The sequence below is a fragment of the Lepidochelys kempii genome, chromosome 6, assembly GCF_965140265.1.
Source record: "Lepidochelys kempii isolate rLepKem1 chromosome 6, rLepKem1.hap2, whole genome shotgun sequence".
Classification (NCBI taxonomy): domain Eukaryota; kingdom Metazoa; phylum Chordata; order Testudines; family Cheloniidae; genus Lepidochelys; species Lepidochelys kempii.
The window spans coordinates 29,204,852-29,220,023 of NC_133261.1; the positions used below are offsets into that span (position 1 = coordinate 29,204,852).

General features: G+C 44.1%; 1 protein-coding gene across 1 annotated transcript in view; it reads right to left on the reverse strand.

Moving 5' to 3' along the window:
• The window catches only part of PTPRJ (protein tyrosine phosphatase receptor type J), a 139,131-nt gene that overhangs the window by 35,244 nt on the left and 88,715 nt on the right, over positions 1-15,172 (reverse strand). The window contains exons 9-11 of the mRNA XM_073347300.1: positions 3,648-3,932; positions 2,246-2,518; positions 1,606-1,737 (exon numbers count right to left, since the gene is read on the reverse strand). Coding sequence (XP_073203401.1) covers positions 1,606-1,737; positions 2,246-2,518; positions 3,648-3,932 — 690 coding nt within the window. The remainder of the gene's footprint in view (positions 1-1,605; positions 1,738-2,245; positions 2,519-3,647; positions 3,933-15,172) is intronic.

Below are 15,172 nucleotides of genomic sequence, written 5' to 3' on the forward strand. Positions count from 1 at the left end.
TAAAAAATAAACCCCCCTTTTTAAAGGAAATAGCATTAAATTAATATCTAACAAGAGGTTGCAGAAAGGCTAGGGAAGGTTGTTTTGTGAGCAAACTGTAACAGCTAAAAAACCAGTTATGTGCATGCTACAGGAGGAAATTAGGGCTCACTGAAATCATTGCCTTTAATGGTGCAGGATCAGGGCTCAAGGCAGAATAGTTTCTCTGAAACCCTGCTTGCTTTACATTAGAGCAGCTGATGCTGTTTCTGCACTGAAGAGAATGATGAAAAACAGTTACAAATGAATTATATTACAGTCCCAAACAACACAAACCCACCCTAAACTTAGTGTACTAAGATTAGAGACAGTTGAACATTATACAGTTGGAGCATTAAAGTTACACTTTATCAAGGCTGATGAGCCATTTCCTAACATTTTTTCCCCTCACAGTAAAGCATCTGATGCTGACAAATTGGTATTTCCCTTTTCAATTTCCATCAGTCATGACTAGACAAATCTATTTTCTTGCCCAAGTGAACAAACACAATATAGAACCGTGCTTTGCATGTGATTCAGCTTTAAATATTAGTGGTTAGAGGCATCTGAAAAAAATACAAGTATGTTGATAAAACACTGACATTAACAATGTAATTTTGGGGCAGTCAATTAAGGCAAACTGAGGATACCGGAGTACAAGAAGCTATTCAAGTATCACTGATCATGTAATCACTATTGTACAAGAAAGTGTACTTAAAAAAAATATGGAGGGAAGATTTACAAAAGGAAGCTGCTTGGAGATACATACCCATTGTTAAAACAAAAGGCAAGCTGAGGTATCATTATATCTGTTTATTTATATGTCAATAAAATCCTGCCCTGGGGAACCACTTATTTCAGCTGCCTTCATTTGCAGGAATTAAACATATTTTAACCAACAAAGAACAGGCTTGCTGATTTCATGAATTATCACTGTGGTTAACCAAGTAAAATTTTTCTTTGATTTTTGATGTTTTACAGGTAATGTGTTTTATAGCAATTCTCCATAGCAAGCCTTATGGCTTCCTCAGTTTCCCATAGCATGTGATGCTGACAATGTTCATCCTGCCTTTCATCCATAAAATTCCTCCCACCCCGCAATGACAATAGGCAATTATTAGTACAATTGGAAAACAGTGCTTCACCTCCCCCAACTTTCTGACATGTTTGTTGTAATAATCTTTACAGCCTTGAAAAACACCCCAAACTTCAGAAGTTGTTAATTACCAGCCCCTAGAATCATTCTACAAAGAAAAGACACTATTCAATTTTGCAGTTCATGTTATTGGCAAACCAATAAGGAAGCTGATCAGATAGCATAGTGGCAACATTGTGAAAGGCCTATGAACTAGACTAATTCAGGCTAGTCAAGTCTATGAGTGAAATCCTGGCCTATGAAGTCAATGAGAGTTTTGCCATTGACTTTAGTTGAGCCAGAATGTCACTCTATGTTTCTGAACAGCAACTGCAAATATCAGGAGTAATTCTTCCCCTTCCACTTAGTTTAGGATCTAAAAAGTTTGTCCCCAATGGATACACACATGATGTCTGATATAATAATAATACATCTGGGAGCTAACATCTTACCTTTAGCTGTTGTGATTACTATTGCATAGGCCGTTAGCGGTCCATTTTTTGACTCAAACCTATTGACCTCAATTTTAAAGGACTTGTGAGTGACTGACGTAATATTAGGCTCTTCTCCTGGAGCAGGTGGGTCTGTAACAGAGAAATATTAATATTAAATTAGCATCTCAACATGTGGGAAGGAAAAGGTGAATCAAGGAGAAAGATACCTTATGTTGAAATATCTATCTTCTCCAACTACCTAGGAAAAGTTACAAAGAAAGCCCACCATTTTCTCCCATTATTGCAATTTGCACATTGGGCGACATCATATAAACGCACATTACCCAGCACATTTTAATGTCACTTAAAGAAGCATCTTTAAAACCAAGCAAGCCAACAAAGAAATAGTGTCCCATCCATATAAAAATGCTGTAAGGAAATGAAAGTCCGTATCTTTGATCATACTAGTTCTACAGAGTTAATATATATTATATATATATATATATATTCTCACACACAACTTTGAATGAAGATAAAGTCTCTCTCTCATAGCTTGAATATTCACATGTACTGTATAATGCTACACATTTTGCATTTTGTAACTTAGAGTTCTTTTTTTTTTTGGCCCTGTACCCCACACCAAACTTTTTACACTTACCCGTGATACTTGTAACACATGTTCTTTCCACTGGAAGGCTTTCTTTCCCACATGAACAGGTTATAATCCTAACATTGTAGGAGGTAGAATAATTTAAATTTGTTATAGTTGTATCTAGGTTACCAGACCAAACCAGTGTTTCATTGCTCCAGGCATCATTGAATGTATTAATGCTGAAGCCAGTACTGACACCAGCAGGGAGCTCCCACTTTACTGTTAACTTAGGCTCTTTAGTCACTGGTGTACAGTTAAATGAAGACACTGGTGCAGCATCTGCAAAAGAAGAAAACAGCTTAGTGGAACAAACTGGATGGTTATCTTAGGGTGACCAGGTGCCCCAATTTTATAGGGACAGTCCCCATTTTGGGGTCTCTCTCTTATATAGACTCCTATTACCCCCCCCCCACCTCTGTCCCGATTTTTCACACTTGCTGTCTGGTCACCTTACATTATCTGTTTAATCCACTTAAGGTCCGCAGGGCAGGAGCCCTGGTTTTCATCTGCCTGTGAAGCACCATGTATGTTTATTGTAATACTGTACATAAGTAATAAATATTATCTAGCACCTATTTCCTTTTATGTTCTCTGCTATTTTTCTATTCCCTCTCATCTCTATACCACATGCCAGTCTTTCTTCCCATGGCGCTATATTCCTTTCTTCTCTGATTTATAGTATACATTTTGCCTTTATTCTCTGACCACTTTTTTCTTTTAACATTCCGAGGTTTAAGAGTTTAGACTGTGTTTAAAAACGCAGGAAAAAGTGCAAAGGAAGAAGCAACTAGCTTGAAAAAAATCTGTCATCCAAAAGGTAAGTGACATTAAATACTTCATGAATGACTGTTCTACAGAAAAAGACTGCTGTTATCCTTACATGGTGGCGCACAAAGATCGTGGGCTAAATTCCACTCTGATGCATACCTTCTGCTACTTCATTGGAGACGATGGATGTGCACAGAGTTAAATTTTATTCCCAAATGTCTTCAAAATATTTTTATTCCAATTCTGAGTTCACATACATTGGTATAAAACCAGTGTAACAATACTGACTTCAGACAGGCAAAGTATAAAATACAAAATAAAATAAAAAACATCAGAAATCTCATATTGCATCCTCTCAGTCCCTTCATTTGTATGTTTTCTATCAATGATCCAGTCCTGCAACACCTTACTTATGCCACCAGTCCTGATGAAAAGCCATGTACTACTTGTGTAAGGACTAGTAATGCTCCAAGATCAGGACTTTTGAATGTAAACCTCAGAAGTAGGAACTGGTCTGCCTACATATTGGTAAGGCACCTAGCACACTTTTGGGTGCTAAATAAGCAAATCAACTGTTTTCTATCCAATACACAAAAAACAAAGCATTTAAATGAAAGAGGCATATATTTTTGTAACTTGCCTGTACAGTTAGTTATGTTTTTTCGGTTTCCTTCTGTTATTTTATCACCTGCTTGTGGAAACACCGTGAATGTATAGGAGGTGCCAGGGTTTAAACTGGTAATTCTAGCCTCAAATGTAGAATTTGTGAGTTGATATGTATTGCTTTTATTAGTTAGAGATCCATTTCCTTCTGAGACTACTATGTAAGTGTACTGAGAAGCAGCAGTGTCATTGTTTTGCCATCTTAAGTTTACTTCTGTTGTGTTGACATTTATAACTTGGAGGTCAAATACTGGACTGGGTCCTATTGAAAGAGAAAGATATAATGGACATTAGTTAATAGCTGTGCAGAAAGATTTCCTGAAAGAAAGATACAACAGCAAAACAATTAGTGTTCTAATTTGTAAATCCTCCCTGCATGTTGCCTAATCCATACTATAAAGCTGAAGTATAAATATACACATTGATTACGATCTTGTTTACAAAATGGCATAAATCAGGAACAACTATTGAAATCAGTGGAATTATAACACTATAAGCAAGAGCAGAAACAAACCTAGAGAATTATTACTATTCACAAAGATACAGATGCAAACAGGTGCTTAGTGAGTGCGACACGGAGCCCCATTTGTGGTTCACTCCTCTTTACCAGCAACGTATGTCACGCCTGACATACTCACTACAGCTAATACACTGTTGTCATAACATGAATCTAAAAGATGTTGTGTAAGTTATTACATACAAAATGATAATACTCTGGTCTCAAAAATCAGTGTGTGGTGTGTACAAAACGTTATAAATATGTGCCAGAATTATACTCTAAAAATGTGCTTGGTAAGCAATGCCTAAACACAATCGGCCCAAGACAAAGGAATGTTTCTTGGCTTATCCGACCAGCCTGGCCGTCAGGCAGAGACTATGAATGTACATTCACATGCAAAGTAAACAAAGCCATCAGGAGGGCATGTGGGGAAAGATTACCACTTTATCTCCACAGAGGATGGAGATTGTACCCCCAGGAAGCCTTCCTGCCTCTCAAAGCAGGGTCAGTGAAATTTGAGAAGATACAAGGAGAGAGAAAAAACCATTTTGGCATCCTTCACCTGAACCAAGCACTCTGAGGTCTGTGAAGGGTCCTGGCCAAAGAGTCTGGTCAGCCATGCTAGAAGAGTGACTGGGTGAAAAACACTTCTTTGAACAAGAGAGTCTGATTTGCTAAATCAGGTTTTACTCTTAGGAGCATATTTTTACTTTTGTTTGCTTGTAACCCTTTCTATCTTTATTCCTCATTCTTGGTATCACTTAACCCTTTTGATAAATAAATTTGTTTTACTTTTACTATACACCAATTCTGTGCACTGATTGAAGAGATGGGTGGGTTAATCTCAGTTAAGCTAACAGGCTGCAATATAGACTCTTTAAAGGAGCAACCAAGTTAATGACTTCTGTGACTGTTCCAGGAGAGGGCTGGCACTGCAGAGATGTCTCTGGGGAACTCAGGAGTAGAGGTTTACTGTTTGTTACCTGTCAAGCAAGGTTTGGACTGGCCAGGGGGGACTGGCAGGGGAGGGGGGATATGTGATGGGGCAAGGCCAGATGGCTATAGAAAAGTAGTGGGAGACAGATATATTAGCCCCAGGCTAAACAAATCCCTGTTACCAGGATAAGTAAATGGCAGCTGCTCCAGGTCAATTAAGACACCTGGGGCCAATTAAGATCTTTTCAAAAGGCAGGGAAGATAGCTAGGTTGATTGGGACACCTGAAGCCAATGAGGGGCTGGCTGAAACTAGTTAAAAGCCTCCCAGTTAGTCAGTTGGGCGTGCATGTCAAGAGCTGTAGGAGGAAGCCGTGCTGTTGGAGGAACTGAGCAGTACAAACCATTTCAGGCGCAAGGAAGGAGGCCCTGAGGTAACGGTGAAGTAGATATTGAGGAAGTGGGGGTTGCTGTGAGGAAGTGGCCTAGGAAATTGTACGCATCCTACTTCCAAAAAGCCAGCTACCATAGCTGCTACTATTAGGGTCCCTGGGCTGGAACCCGGAGTAGAGGGTGGGCCCGGGCTCCCCCCCCGCCCCAATTAATCACTGAGACTGGGAGACAACAGAGACTGTGCAAGGGAGGATTGCTTCTCCTCACCTCCCTTGCTGGCTTATGATGAAAATGGCTCAGAAGGCTGTGATCCTTGCCTCTAGAGAGAGAAGGGCTACGTGGAGGGTCACAGAGAGCCTCTGAAGCTAGCGAAATCCACCAGGAAGTGCGGGACCCAGGGAAACAAGGACAGAGGTTTGTCACAACTGCTGTCAAGCGCTGGATCATCGTTCACAGCGTGGTGGAAGAAAGAGGTTAAAAAAAAACTGCACTGGGTTTTTGGAGATTTTTTTGTTTCATTTTGTGTTTGTTTTGTACCACAATGGAGGAGGTGTTAAGAGCTCTGGTACAAGCCATGGCAGCCCAGCAGGAGGCCACCTGGGTTCAGGCAATGGCACAACAGGAGTGTGTGCGGCTACAGCAGGAAACCAATCAATTATTAATGGGCCAGGTGACCCAAGATTGTGCCCTCTTGCGAGGGGTAGTGGACCAGATGAAGATTCTCACCACCCACGCCCGGGGGTCCGATGGGACGCGAACCCTGAGGGCCACTGGTTGTCTGCCAAAGATGATGTTGGGAGATGTGCTGAGTTGGCCAGCATTCTTGCCCCTTTTTTGTGCGGAGAGGCCCAGAAGGCCTACTTTGACTTGCCTGCCATGGATGCCATTGACTATACCCAGATGAAGGCAGAGATCCTAGCACGATCAGGGGTGACAGCAGCGGTATGGACCCAGAGGTTCCATGAGTGGAAATACCAGGAGAACGAAACCCCAAGGTCCCAGCTATTCGACCTCATACACCTCGCACAGAAGTGATTACAACCCGAGGTGTGCAGCCTGGAGATTTTGGAGACCCTGGTCATGGACCATTACATGCGGGGACTGCCACCAGATCGCCGCAAATGGGTAAGCCAGAACAATCCGTCCATGTCCGATGAGATGCTGGTAGAAAAACGGATGACAGCCAGGGAATTGACCCGACTACCCAAGGAAGGCCCCTTTTGAAGCAAGCACCTGAATCTACAGAGAATTCTTTCCTGGGTATCTGGCTGGTGAATCTTGCCCATATGCTCAGGGTTCAGCTGATCGCCATATTTGGGGTCGGGAAGGAATTTTCCTCCAGCGCAGATTGGAAGAGGTCCTGGAGGTTTTTCGCCATCCTCTGTAGCATGGGTCACTTGCTGGACAATTCTCTGCTCCTTGAAGTCTTTAAACCACGATTTGAGGACTTCAATAGCTCAGACATAGGTGAGAGGTTTTTCGCAGGAGTGGGTGGGTGAGATTCTGTGGTCTGCGTTGTGCAGGAGGTCAGACTAGATGATCATAATGGTCCCTTCTGACCTTAATATCTATGAATCTATGAAAAAAACCCAAACATGGAAGGCTGGGCAGCCAACCCCCCGGGGAGTCCTAGGTGGAAGAAGGGGGCGCCAAAAACCAGCGGGCATCCCAGAAGGAAGGGATTGGCCTGAGTGGGGGGGAACCCTGGGACTAAACCCCCTAACCTCCAGGATAGGGGAGTGATTAGAAGCAATTATAGATGTTATGCATGAGGGGAGTGGGGACACATAGCAGCACAATGTCCCAGCACCGAGGAGCCTATGCAATGTAACCTGGGGGATTGGGAGGTCCCATGCTCCCTTATCCACCTCGTGGGGGTCGCATTAGCCCCCGCATAATTACACCAGGCCAGTGAGGATAAATGGAGCAGAGACTACAGCGCTTGTGGACTCTGGGAGTGCTATCACTCTCATATTGGGTAGGCTGGTAAAAAGTAGTCAGGTGCTACAAGCCAAATGCGTAGCAGTGACATGCGTGCATGGGGCCGTGAGCCATTACCCCACCATCCCGGTGGAGATAGAGGTTCAGGGGAACCCCATTGAGGTGACCGTGGGCATAGTTCCTAAACTCCCATATCCTGTAGTCATTGGGAGGGACTATCCAGGGTTTGATATTTTACTCCCTGCGGAGAGGCTGAAGGGAGGTGGGGACCCTGAGGACAGCGATTCGTCACTGGGGGAATGTCAACCCCCTATGTTTGCTGAGATTTCTCAAGATCTGTTCTCAGCCCCCCGGAAGACAAAAAAAGAGAGGAAGGCAGCGAAGGCCTTGGGAACCTGGATCCTGACCCAGGGCCAGAAGACCGTCCTAGTAGGCAGATGGACACAAGCAGCCAACAGAGAAACTTCCACCACAGAAGGTGAGCCAGAGGCCATGCCCAGCCGTAACAGTAGCGAGCAGTTGGAAGAAGCAGAAGCCGGCCCCTGGGAGCTCAGGCAGGTTAATCCTGGGAGAGAGACTTTTGGATGAGACCAGGCGGAGGACCCCACATATGATAACGCCACGAAAGAGGTGGCCGAGATCAATGCGATACCTGTGGATGGGAAGGTCCAGGGTACCGGACCTTACTTTATAGTGAAGAAAGATCTCCTGTACTGCGTGGTGCAAATGCAGGAGCAAGAGATACAACAACTTCTGGGGCCACAAAAACATCAAAAAGCCATACGGAGTCTTGCCCACAGTCACCTGTTTGGAGGGCACTTAGGGGTAGAGAAAACCCAGGCACGGATCCTGAAGAAGTTCTTCTGGCCAGGAGTACACGAATATGTCCAGCAATACTGCACCTTTTGTTCAGAGTGTCAGTTACATAGCCCTCGCCCGCACTTGCAGGCTCCTTTGATACTTCTTCCAATAACAGAGGTTCCTTTTGAACACATAGCCATGGATCTAGTAGGGCCCGGAGAAAAGACAGCTCGGGGCCACCAACATGTGCTTGTTGTACTGGACTATGCAACCAATTACCCGTAAGCCATTCCCCTACGCAACACACCTTCCAAGACAATAGCTAAGGAGCTAGAACAGATCTTTGCCCGGGTTGGGCTACCCAAGGAGATATTGACTGATCAAGGGATACCTTTCGTGTCCAAGTTGATGAAAGATCTCTGTTCATTGCTCCATGTACAAGCCCTACGGACCACTGTATACCACCTGCAAACAGATGGCCTTGTGGAAAGGTTCAATAGGACCCTCAAGGCCATGATCAGGAAAGTGGTGAGCCGGGATGCGAAAGATTGGGATACCCTATTGCCTTACCTCATGTTCGCCATCTGGGAGGTTCTGCAAGCCTCCACGGGTTTCTCTCCATTCAAACTACTATACAGGCGCCACCCCCGGGGCATATTGGATATAGCTAGAGAAGCCTGGGAAGCGGAGCCAAATCCTGGAAGGAACATTGAGCATGTACTGCAGATGAGAGATTGGATAGCCCGAGTTACGCCCATTGTACGGGAACACTTGGAGAGAGCACAGGAGACCCAATGAACCCATTATAACCACCAAGAAAGGCTTTGACGGTTCCAACCAGGGGATCGGGTGATGGTACTGGTGCCCACAGCAGAAAGTAAACTGTTGGCCCAGTGGCAGGGACCCTACAAAGTGATTGAAGCCGTGGGAGAGGTGAACTATAAGGTGCAGCAGCCAGGCCACCAGAAACCAGAGCAAATTTACCACACCAATCTTCTGAAACCTTGGCACGATAGAGAGGCATGCTTAATCACCCAGGAGACCCTTCCCCAGGAGGATAATTTACATGAGCAAGTGAGGATATCACCCGACTTGATGCCAATCCAAAAGATCGAGGCAGCCAACATGATTAATTGTAACCAAGATGTGTTCTCTACAAAATCGGGGCGGACAACTGAAACCTATCACTATATCCGCACGATCCTCGGAGCCAAAGTAACACCGAGACCCTACCAAATCCCAGCAGCCAAAAGAGAAGAAATCAAGGCTGAAGTAAAGAAAATGTTAGGATTAGGTGTTACTGAAGAATCTTACAGTCAGTGGTCCAGTCCAATCGTTCTAGTCCCTAAACCTTACGGTACCAGGAGATTCTGTAATGACTTTTGCCGACTGAATGAAGTATCCCAATTCGATGCATACCCCATACCATGCATCGATGAACTGGTTGACTGGCTGGGTAGTGCCCGATTATTGACTACACTGGATCTGACAGAAGGGTACTGGTAGATTCCCCGACCAAAGAAGCTGAAGCTGAAGCTAAAGAAAAGACAGAGTTCTTTACCCCAGACAGGCTATTCCAGTCCTCCCTTTTGGGCTACATGGGGCCCCAGCCACATTCCAATGCCTCATTGATAAGCTGCTGTGCCCCCATACTAGTTATGCAGCCGCATACCTAGATGATGTCATCATCCATACGCCAGACTGGGGAACCCACTTGGAGAAAGTTGAGGCAGTACTGCGCACCTTAAGGTGGGCTGGCCTCACTGCTAATCCCGCTAAATGTGCCACAGGGCTAGCAGAGGCTAGGTACCTGGGATATATTGTAGGAACGGGCATAGTGAAGCCCCAAACGAATAAGCTAGAGGCGATTCAAAACTGGCCCCGGCCGACCTGAAAGAAGCAGGTCTGCGCATTCCTACGCATGGTAGGCTACTACCAACATTTTATTCTCCGTTTTGCCACTAGGGCAAGTCCCCTAACCGACCTGGTGAGGGCCCGAGGTCCAGACATGGTGTAGAGGACCAACGCAGCAGAGGGGGCGTTCACAGAACTGTAATGACCCCGTACTCATAGCCCCAGACTTTAACAAGGAATTTCTTTTACAAACAGATGCTTCCGAGGTGGGGCTGGGGGCGGTTCTGTCGCAAATGGTGGGAGAAGACGAACACCAAATCCTCTACCTAAGCAGAAAGCTTCTCCCAAGAGAACAGAAATATGCAGTAGTCGAGAGAGAATGCCTTACTGTCAAATGGGCCTTGGAGACATTGTGTTAGGCCAGCGATTTACTCTTGTGATGGACCATGCACCCCTCCAGTGGATGCAGCGGAATAAGGAAAAGAATGCAAGGGTCACTAGGTGGTTGTTATCGCTCCAACCGTTCCAGTTCCGCACAGGGCTGGATGCCACCATGGCAATGCTGATGGTCTGTCACGAGCACACTGCCTGGCGTCCCAAGTTGCCCAACTCTATGGTGTTGAGTGGGGGGAAGATATGTGACGGGGCAAGGCCAGATGGCTATAGAAAAGTAGTGGGAGACAGATATATTAGCCCCAGGCTAAACAAATCCCGGTTACCAGGATAAGTAAATGGCAGCTGCTCCAGGTCAATTAAGACACCCGGGGCCAATTAAGATCTTTCCAGAAGGCAGGCAAGATAGCTAGGTTGATTGGGATACCTGAAGCCAATGAGGGGCTGGCTGAAACTAGTTAAAAGCCTCCCAGTTAGTCAGTTGGGTGTGCATAAATCAGGAGGAAGCCATGCTGTTGGAGGAACTGAGCAGTACAAACCATTTCAGGCACAAGGAAGGAGGCCCTGAGGTAATGGTGAAGTAGATATTGAGGAAGTGAGGGCTGCTGTGGGGAAGTGGCCCAGGGAATTGTACGTGTACTATTTCCAAAAAGTCAGCTACCATAGCTGCTACTATTAGGGTCCCTGGGCTGGAGCCCGGAGTAAAGGGCGAGCCTGGGCCCGGGCCCGGGCTCCTCTCTCTTTCCCCTCCCCAATTAATCATTGATACAGGGAGACAACAGAGACTGTGCGAGGGAGGGTCGCTTCTCCCCTCCCTTGCTGGCTTATGATGAAAATGGCTCAGTAGGCTGTGACCCTTGCCTCTAGAGAGAGAAGGGCTACGTGGAGGTTCACAGTGAGCCTCTGAGACTAGAGAAATCCACCAGGAAGCGCGGCATCCATGGAGACAAGCACAGAGCTTTGTCACAACTAGCTTGTACATACAGTGTAACAAAAAAAGGAGGGGGTATTGCATTATACATCAAGAAAATTTACACTTGTAGTGAGATCCACAAGGAGGTGACAGGCAGACCAGTAGAAAGTCTCTGGGTGAAGATAAAAGAGGGGAATAAACAAGCGGCAATGTCATGCTGGGGGTCTACTATAGACCACTAAATCAGCATGAGGAGGTAGATGAGACATGTATAGAACAAACAACAGAAATAACCAAAACACAAGTAATGGAAGCCTTTAACTACTCAGACATCTGTTGGAAAAGTAACAAGACAAAATACAAAATCTCCTATTCATTCTTGGAATGTACTGGGTACAATTTCTCATTTCAGAAGCTGAAGGAAGTAACTGGGGGAGCAACCATTTTAGACTTGAAACTGAACAGCAGAGAGGAATTGGTTGGGAATCTGAAGGTAGAAGAGTGAAAGTGTTCTTCAAATGATAGATTTCATGATTCTAAGGAAAAGAAGGTGAGAGCAGCAGAAAAAGGACAGTGGACTTCAAAAAACAAATTTTTACTAACTCAGAGAACTGGTAGGTAAGGTCCCATGGAAAGAAAATCTAAGGGAAAAAGGGAGTTCAGATTCTCAAAGAGACAAGATTAAAGATGCAACAGCAAACAATCCTGATGTGCAGGAGAGATAGGAAGAAAAGTAAGAGACTGATATGGCTCCATCACGAGCCCTTTAATGGGCTGAAATATCAAAAAGGAATCCTACAAAAGCGAAAACATGACCATTGCTGAGGATGAGTACAAAAGAATAACCCGAGCACGTAGGAGACAAATCTGAAAGACTAAGGGATTCAGTGAGTTACACCTAGAAAGAGACATAAAAGGCGATAAGAAGAGGTTCTAGAAATAAATTATAGCAAGAGAAAGACAAAGGAAAATGTAGGTCCACTATTTAGCAGAGTAGGAGAGATAACAGACCACATAAAGAAGGCTGAGAAGTTAATATCTAACTTTGCTTCAGTCTTCACTAAAAAGATAAATTGTGACAAGATGCTTAAAACAATTAATATTAACACTAAGGGAAGGAACACAAGCCAGACTAGGGAAAGAACAAGTTAAAGAATATTTAAATACTTTAGATGTATTCAAGTTGGCTGGGCCTGATAGAATTCAGGGTAGGGTATTTAAGGAACTAGCTGAAGCAATCTTGGAACCATTAGTGATTATCTTCAAGAGCTCATGAAAGATGGATGAGGTCACAGAGGACTAGAGAACGGCAGACATAGTGCCTATCTTTAAAAAGGGGAACAAAGAAGACCTGGGGAATTATAGACCAGTTGGTCTGACTTTAATACCTGGAAAGATATAAATTACTAAACAATCAATTTGTACGCACACAGAGGATATTAGGGTGAAAGGTAATAGCCAGCATGGATTTGTCAAGAACAGATCATGCTAAACCAACCTAATTTCCTTCTTTCACTGGGTTACCAGTCTAAGGGATGGTGGGAAACAGTAGACATAATATATGTTGCTTTGTGTAAGGCTTTTGACACAGTCCCACATGACAGTCTCATTAGCAAACTAGGAAATGCGTTGTCTAGATGAATTTACTATAAGGTAGGTGCAGAACTGGTTGAAAGAACAGTCAAACAGCAGTTTTTAATGGTTTGCTGTGAAGCTGGGAGGACATATCTAGTGGGATCCCATAGGAGTGTCCTGGGTTTGGTATTATTCAAAATTTTCATTAATGACTTGGATTACTGGAGTGAAGAGTATTTATGCATACAGAGTATCACATGAGGTCTTAAATAAAACCCTGGATCATGCTGATCATTTATATGGTTATGAGATGTATGTGCAAATGATATTTAAGGAGTTGTGTATATACTGAAAATATGTTTTGAAGTCTGTCACCGACCAAAGAGAAAAAACCAGAGTTCTTCCAGCCAGGAAGTAAGATGTGTACCTCTCTATCAAATGTAAATTAAGCATTATAAGCCAACACAACAGGTTGGACAAACACCTGTGAGAGATGGTCTAGATATACTCGGTTCAGCCTCAGCACCGGGGGCTGGACTAGATGGCCTCATCAGGTCCCTTCTAGCCCTACAATTCTATGATTCTATAAAACTGACTTTGAGCCTTCAGTCTGTGTGTACTACCAGCTATTTTCATATAGCCTGATCCAAAGTCCAATGAAGTCAGAGGACAGACTCATGAATTTCAACAGGCCTTGGATCAGGCCTAAATCTTAGTGCTCAATGCACAAAAGGAGTTAGGTGCCTAAGTCCCTATTTTACATATCTAAGTCCCAGTTTTGGCTCCCTTGTGATGCACGAAACTCCTGCCCAACCCCTGTAAGTGCCCAGACTTTCAAGGTAATAGTTCCTTAGGCACCTAAGTTTCTGCCTCTGAGCATGCACACTGCTGCCTCCCTCTATGTGTCCAGATACTTAGTCCTGCCTAAGTCCCAGTGATTCACAAACTAGGGGAAGATAGACATTTGGCTGCCAAGTCACATGCAGGGCCTAATGTTCTGAGATTGCCTACTGCATTAGGTCCTATTCAAAACCCCGAGGAGGCAGCAACAGAGCCTACCTTACAACTTTTAGCATAGTAATTAGAGGACTCACCAGGGATGTGGGAGACCCAGGTTCAATTCCCCCCTCTCAGGGAGAGGGGGAGAGAAGAGTTGAGTAGGAGTATCCCACACCTCTCAGGAGCAGTGCTCTAGTCACTAAGCTGTGGGATATTCTGATGTGGGGCTCTCTTAGTTTCTCCTGTTGAAGCTGTTCCACTGTGGATAAATAATTAAAGAGTGACTGGAGCAGGAGCACTGGACCCTGGATCTCCCACCTCCCAGGTGGGTACCCTAATCATTGGACTACAGAAACACATGTGCGCTGTCTCTCTGACCCAATGACTATAAGTATTTATTCACAGTGGGACAGTTATTGGGCCAGAGAACTGTGGAACCAGCTCAACTTCATGTGGAACGTCTGTCATGCTAAACATGACTATCTTTCAAGAGTTCTTAAGGTGAATAACATTGACGTTGTTGCTCTACAAGAAACTCATGCTGTAGTTATAAGCAAGCTGCAAGACACAAAATTCATGACTATGAATGACATGAAGTACGGTCTTACAGATATCTCCATCCTGGAGGAATCCAAGACCATGGGAATTTCTATTGCTGTAATAAGAATTGTACAACTTGACCATAACAAATATCTTCTGTACTCCACACTATCATATTTTAATCAGGATTTTCAGTGACACACAAATGTCTCCTCTCATCAGTACAACCACTGCAAGACCAGAGCTACTATACGCAAAGTAGCTTAAAAAAAAATCTTTATATGATATTGCTATTGAAGAAACTTGGTTGGGTGGATTTTTTTTTAAATCAGTGTTATTCTAGGACATGTCCCTTTTTAGTTTCATCACTATCTCCATATCTAGTCTACTTCATTTTAGGGTATATGTCTACACTGCAATCAGAGATGTGATTGCAGCATGGATAAACATACTCTTACTCGCTCAGTGAGTAAAAATAGCAGTGTAGATGCAGGGGCACAGGCTTCAGCACTGGCTAGACATACATAGTACATAGCTTGGGTTTCCCATGCTTTTATAAAACACACACACACACACACACACACACAGAAACACCTGCCCCCACATCTACACTGCTATCTTTAGCCATGCTAGAATGGGTATGTCTGCGTGAGTACAATC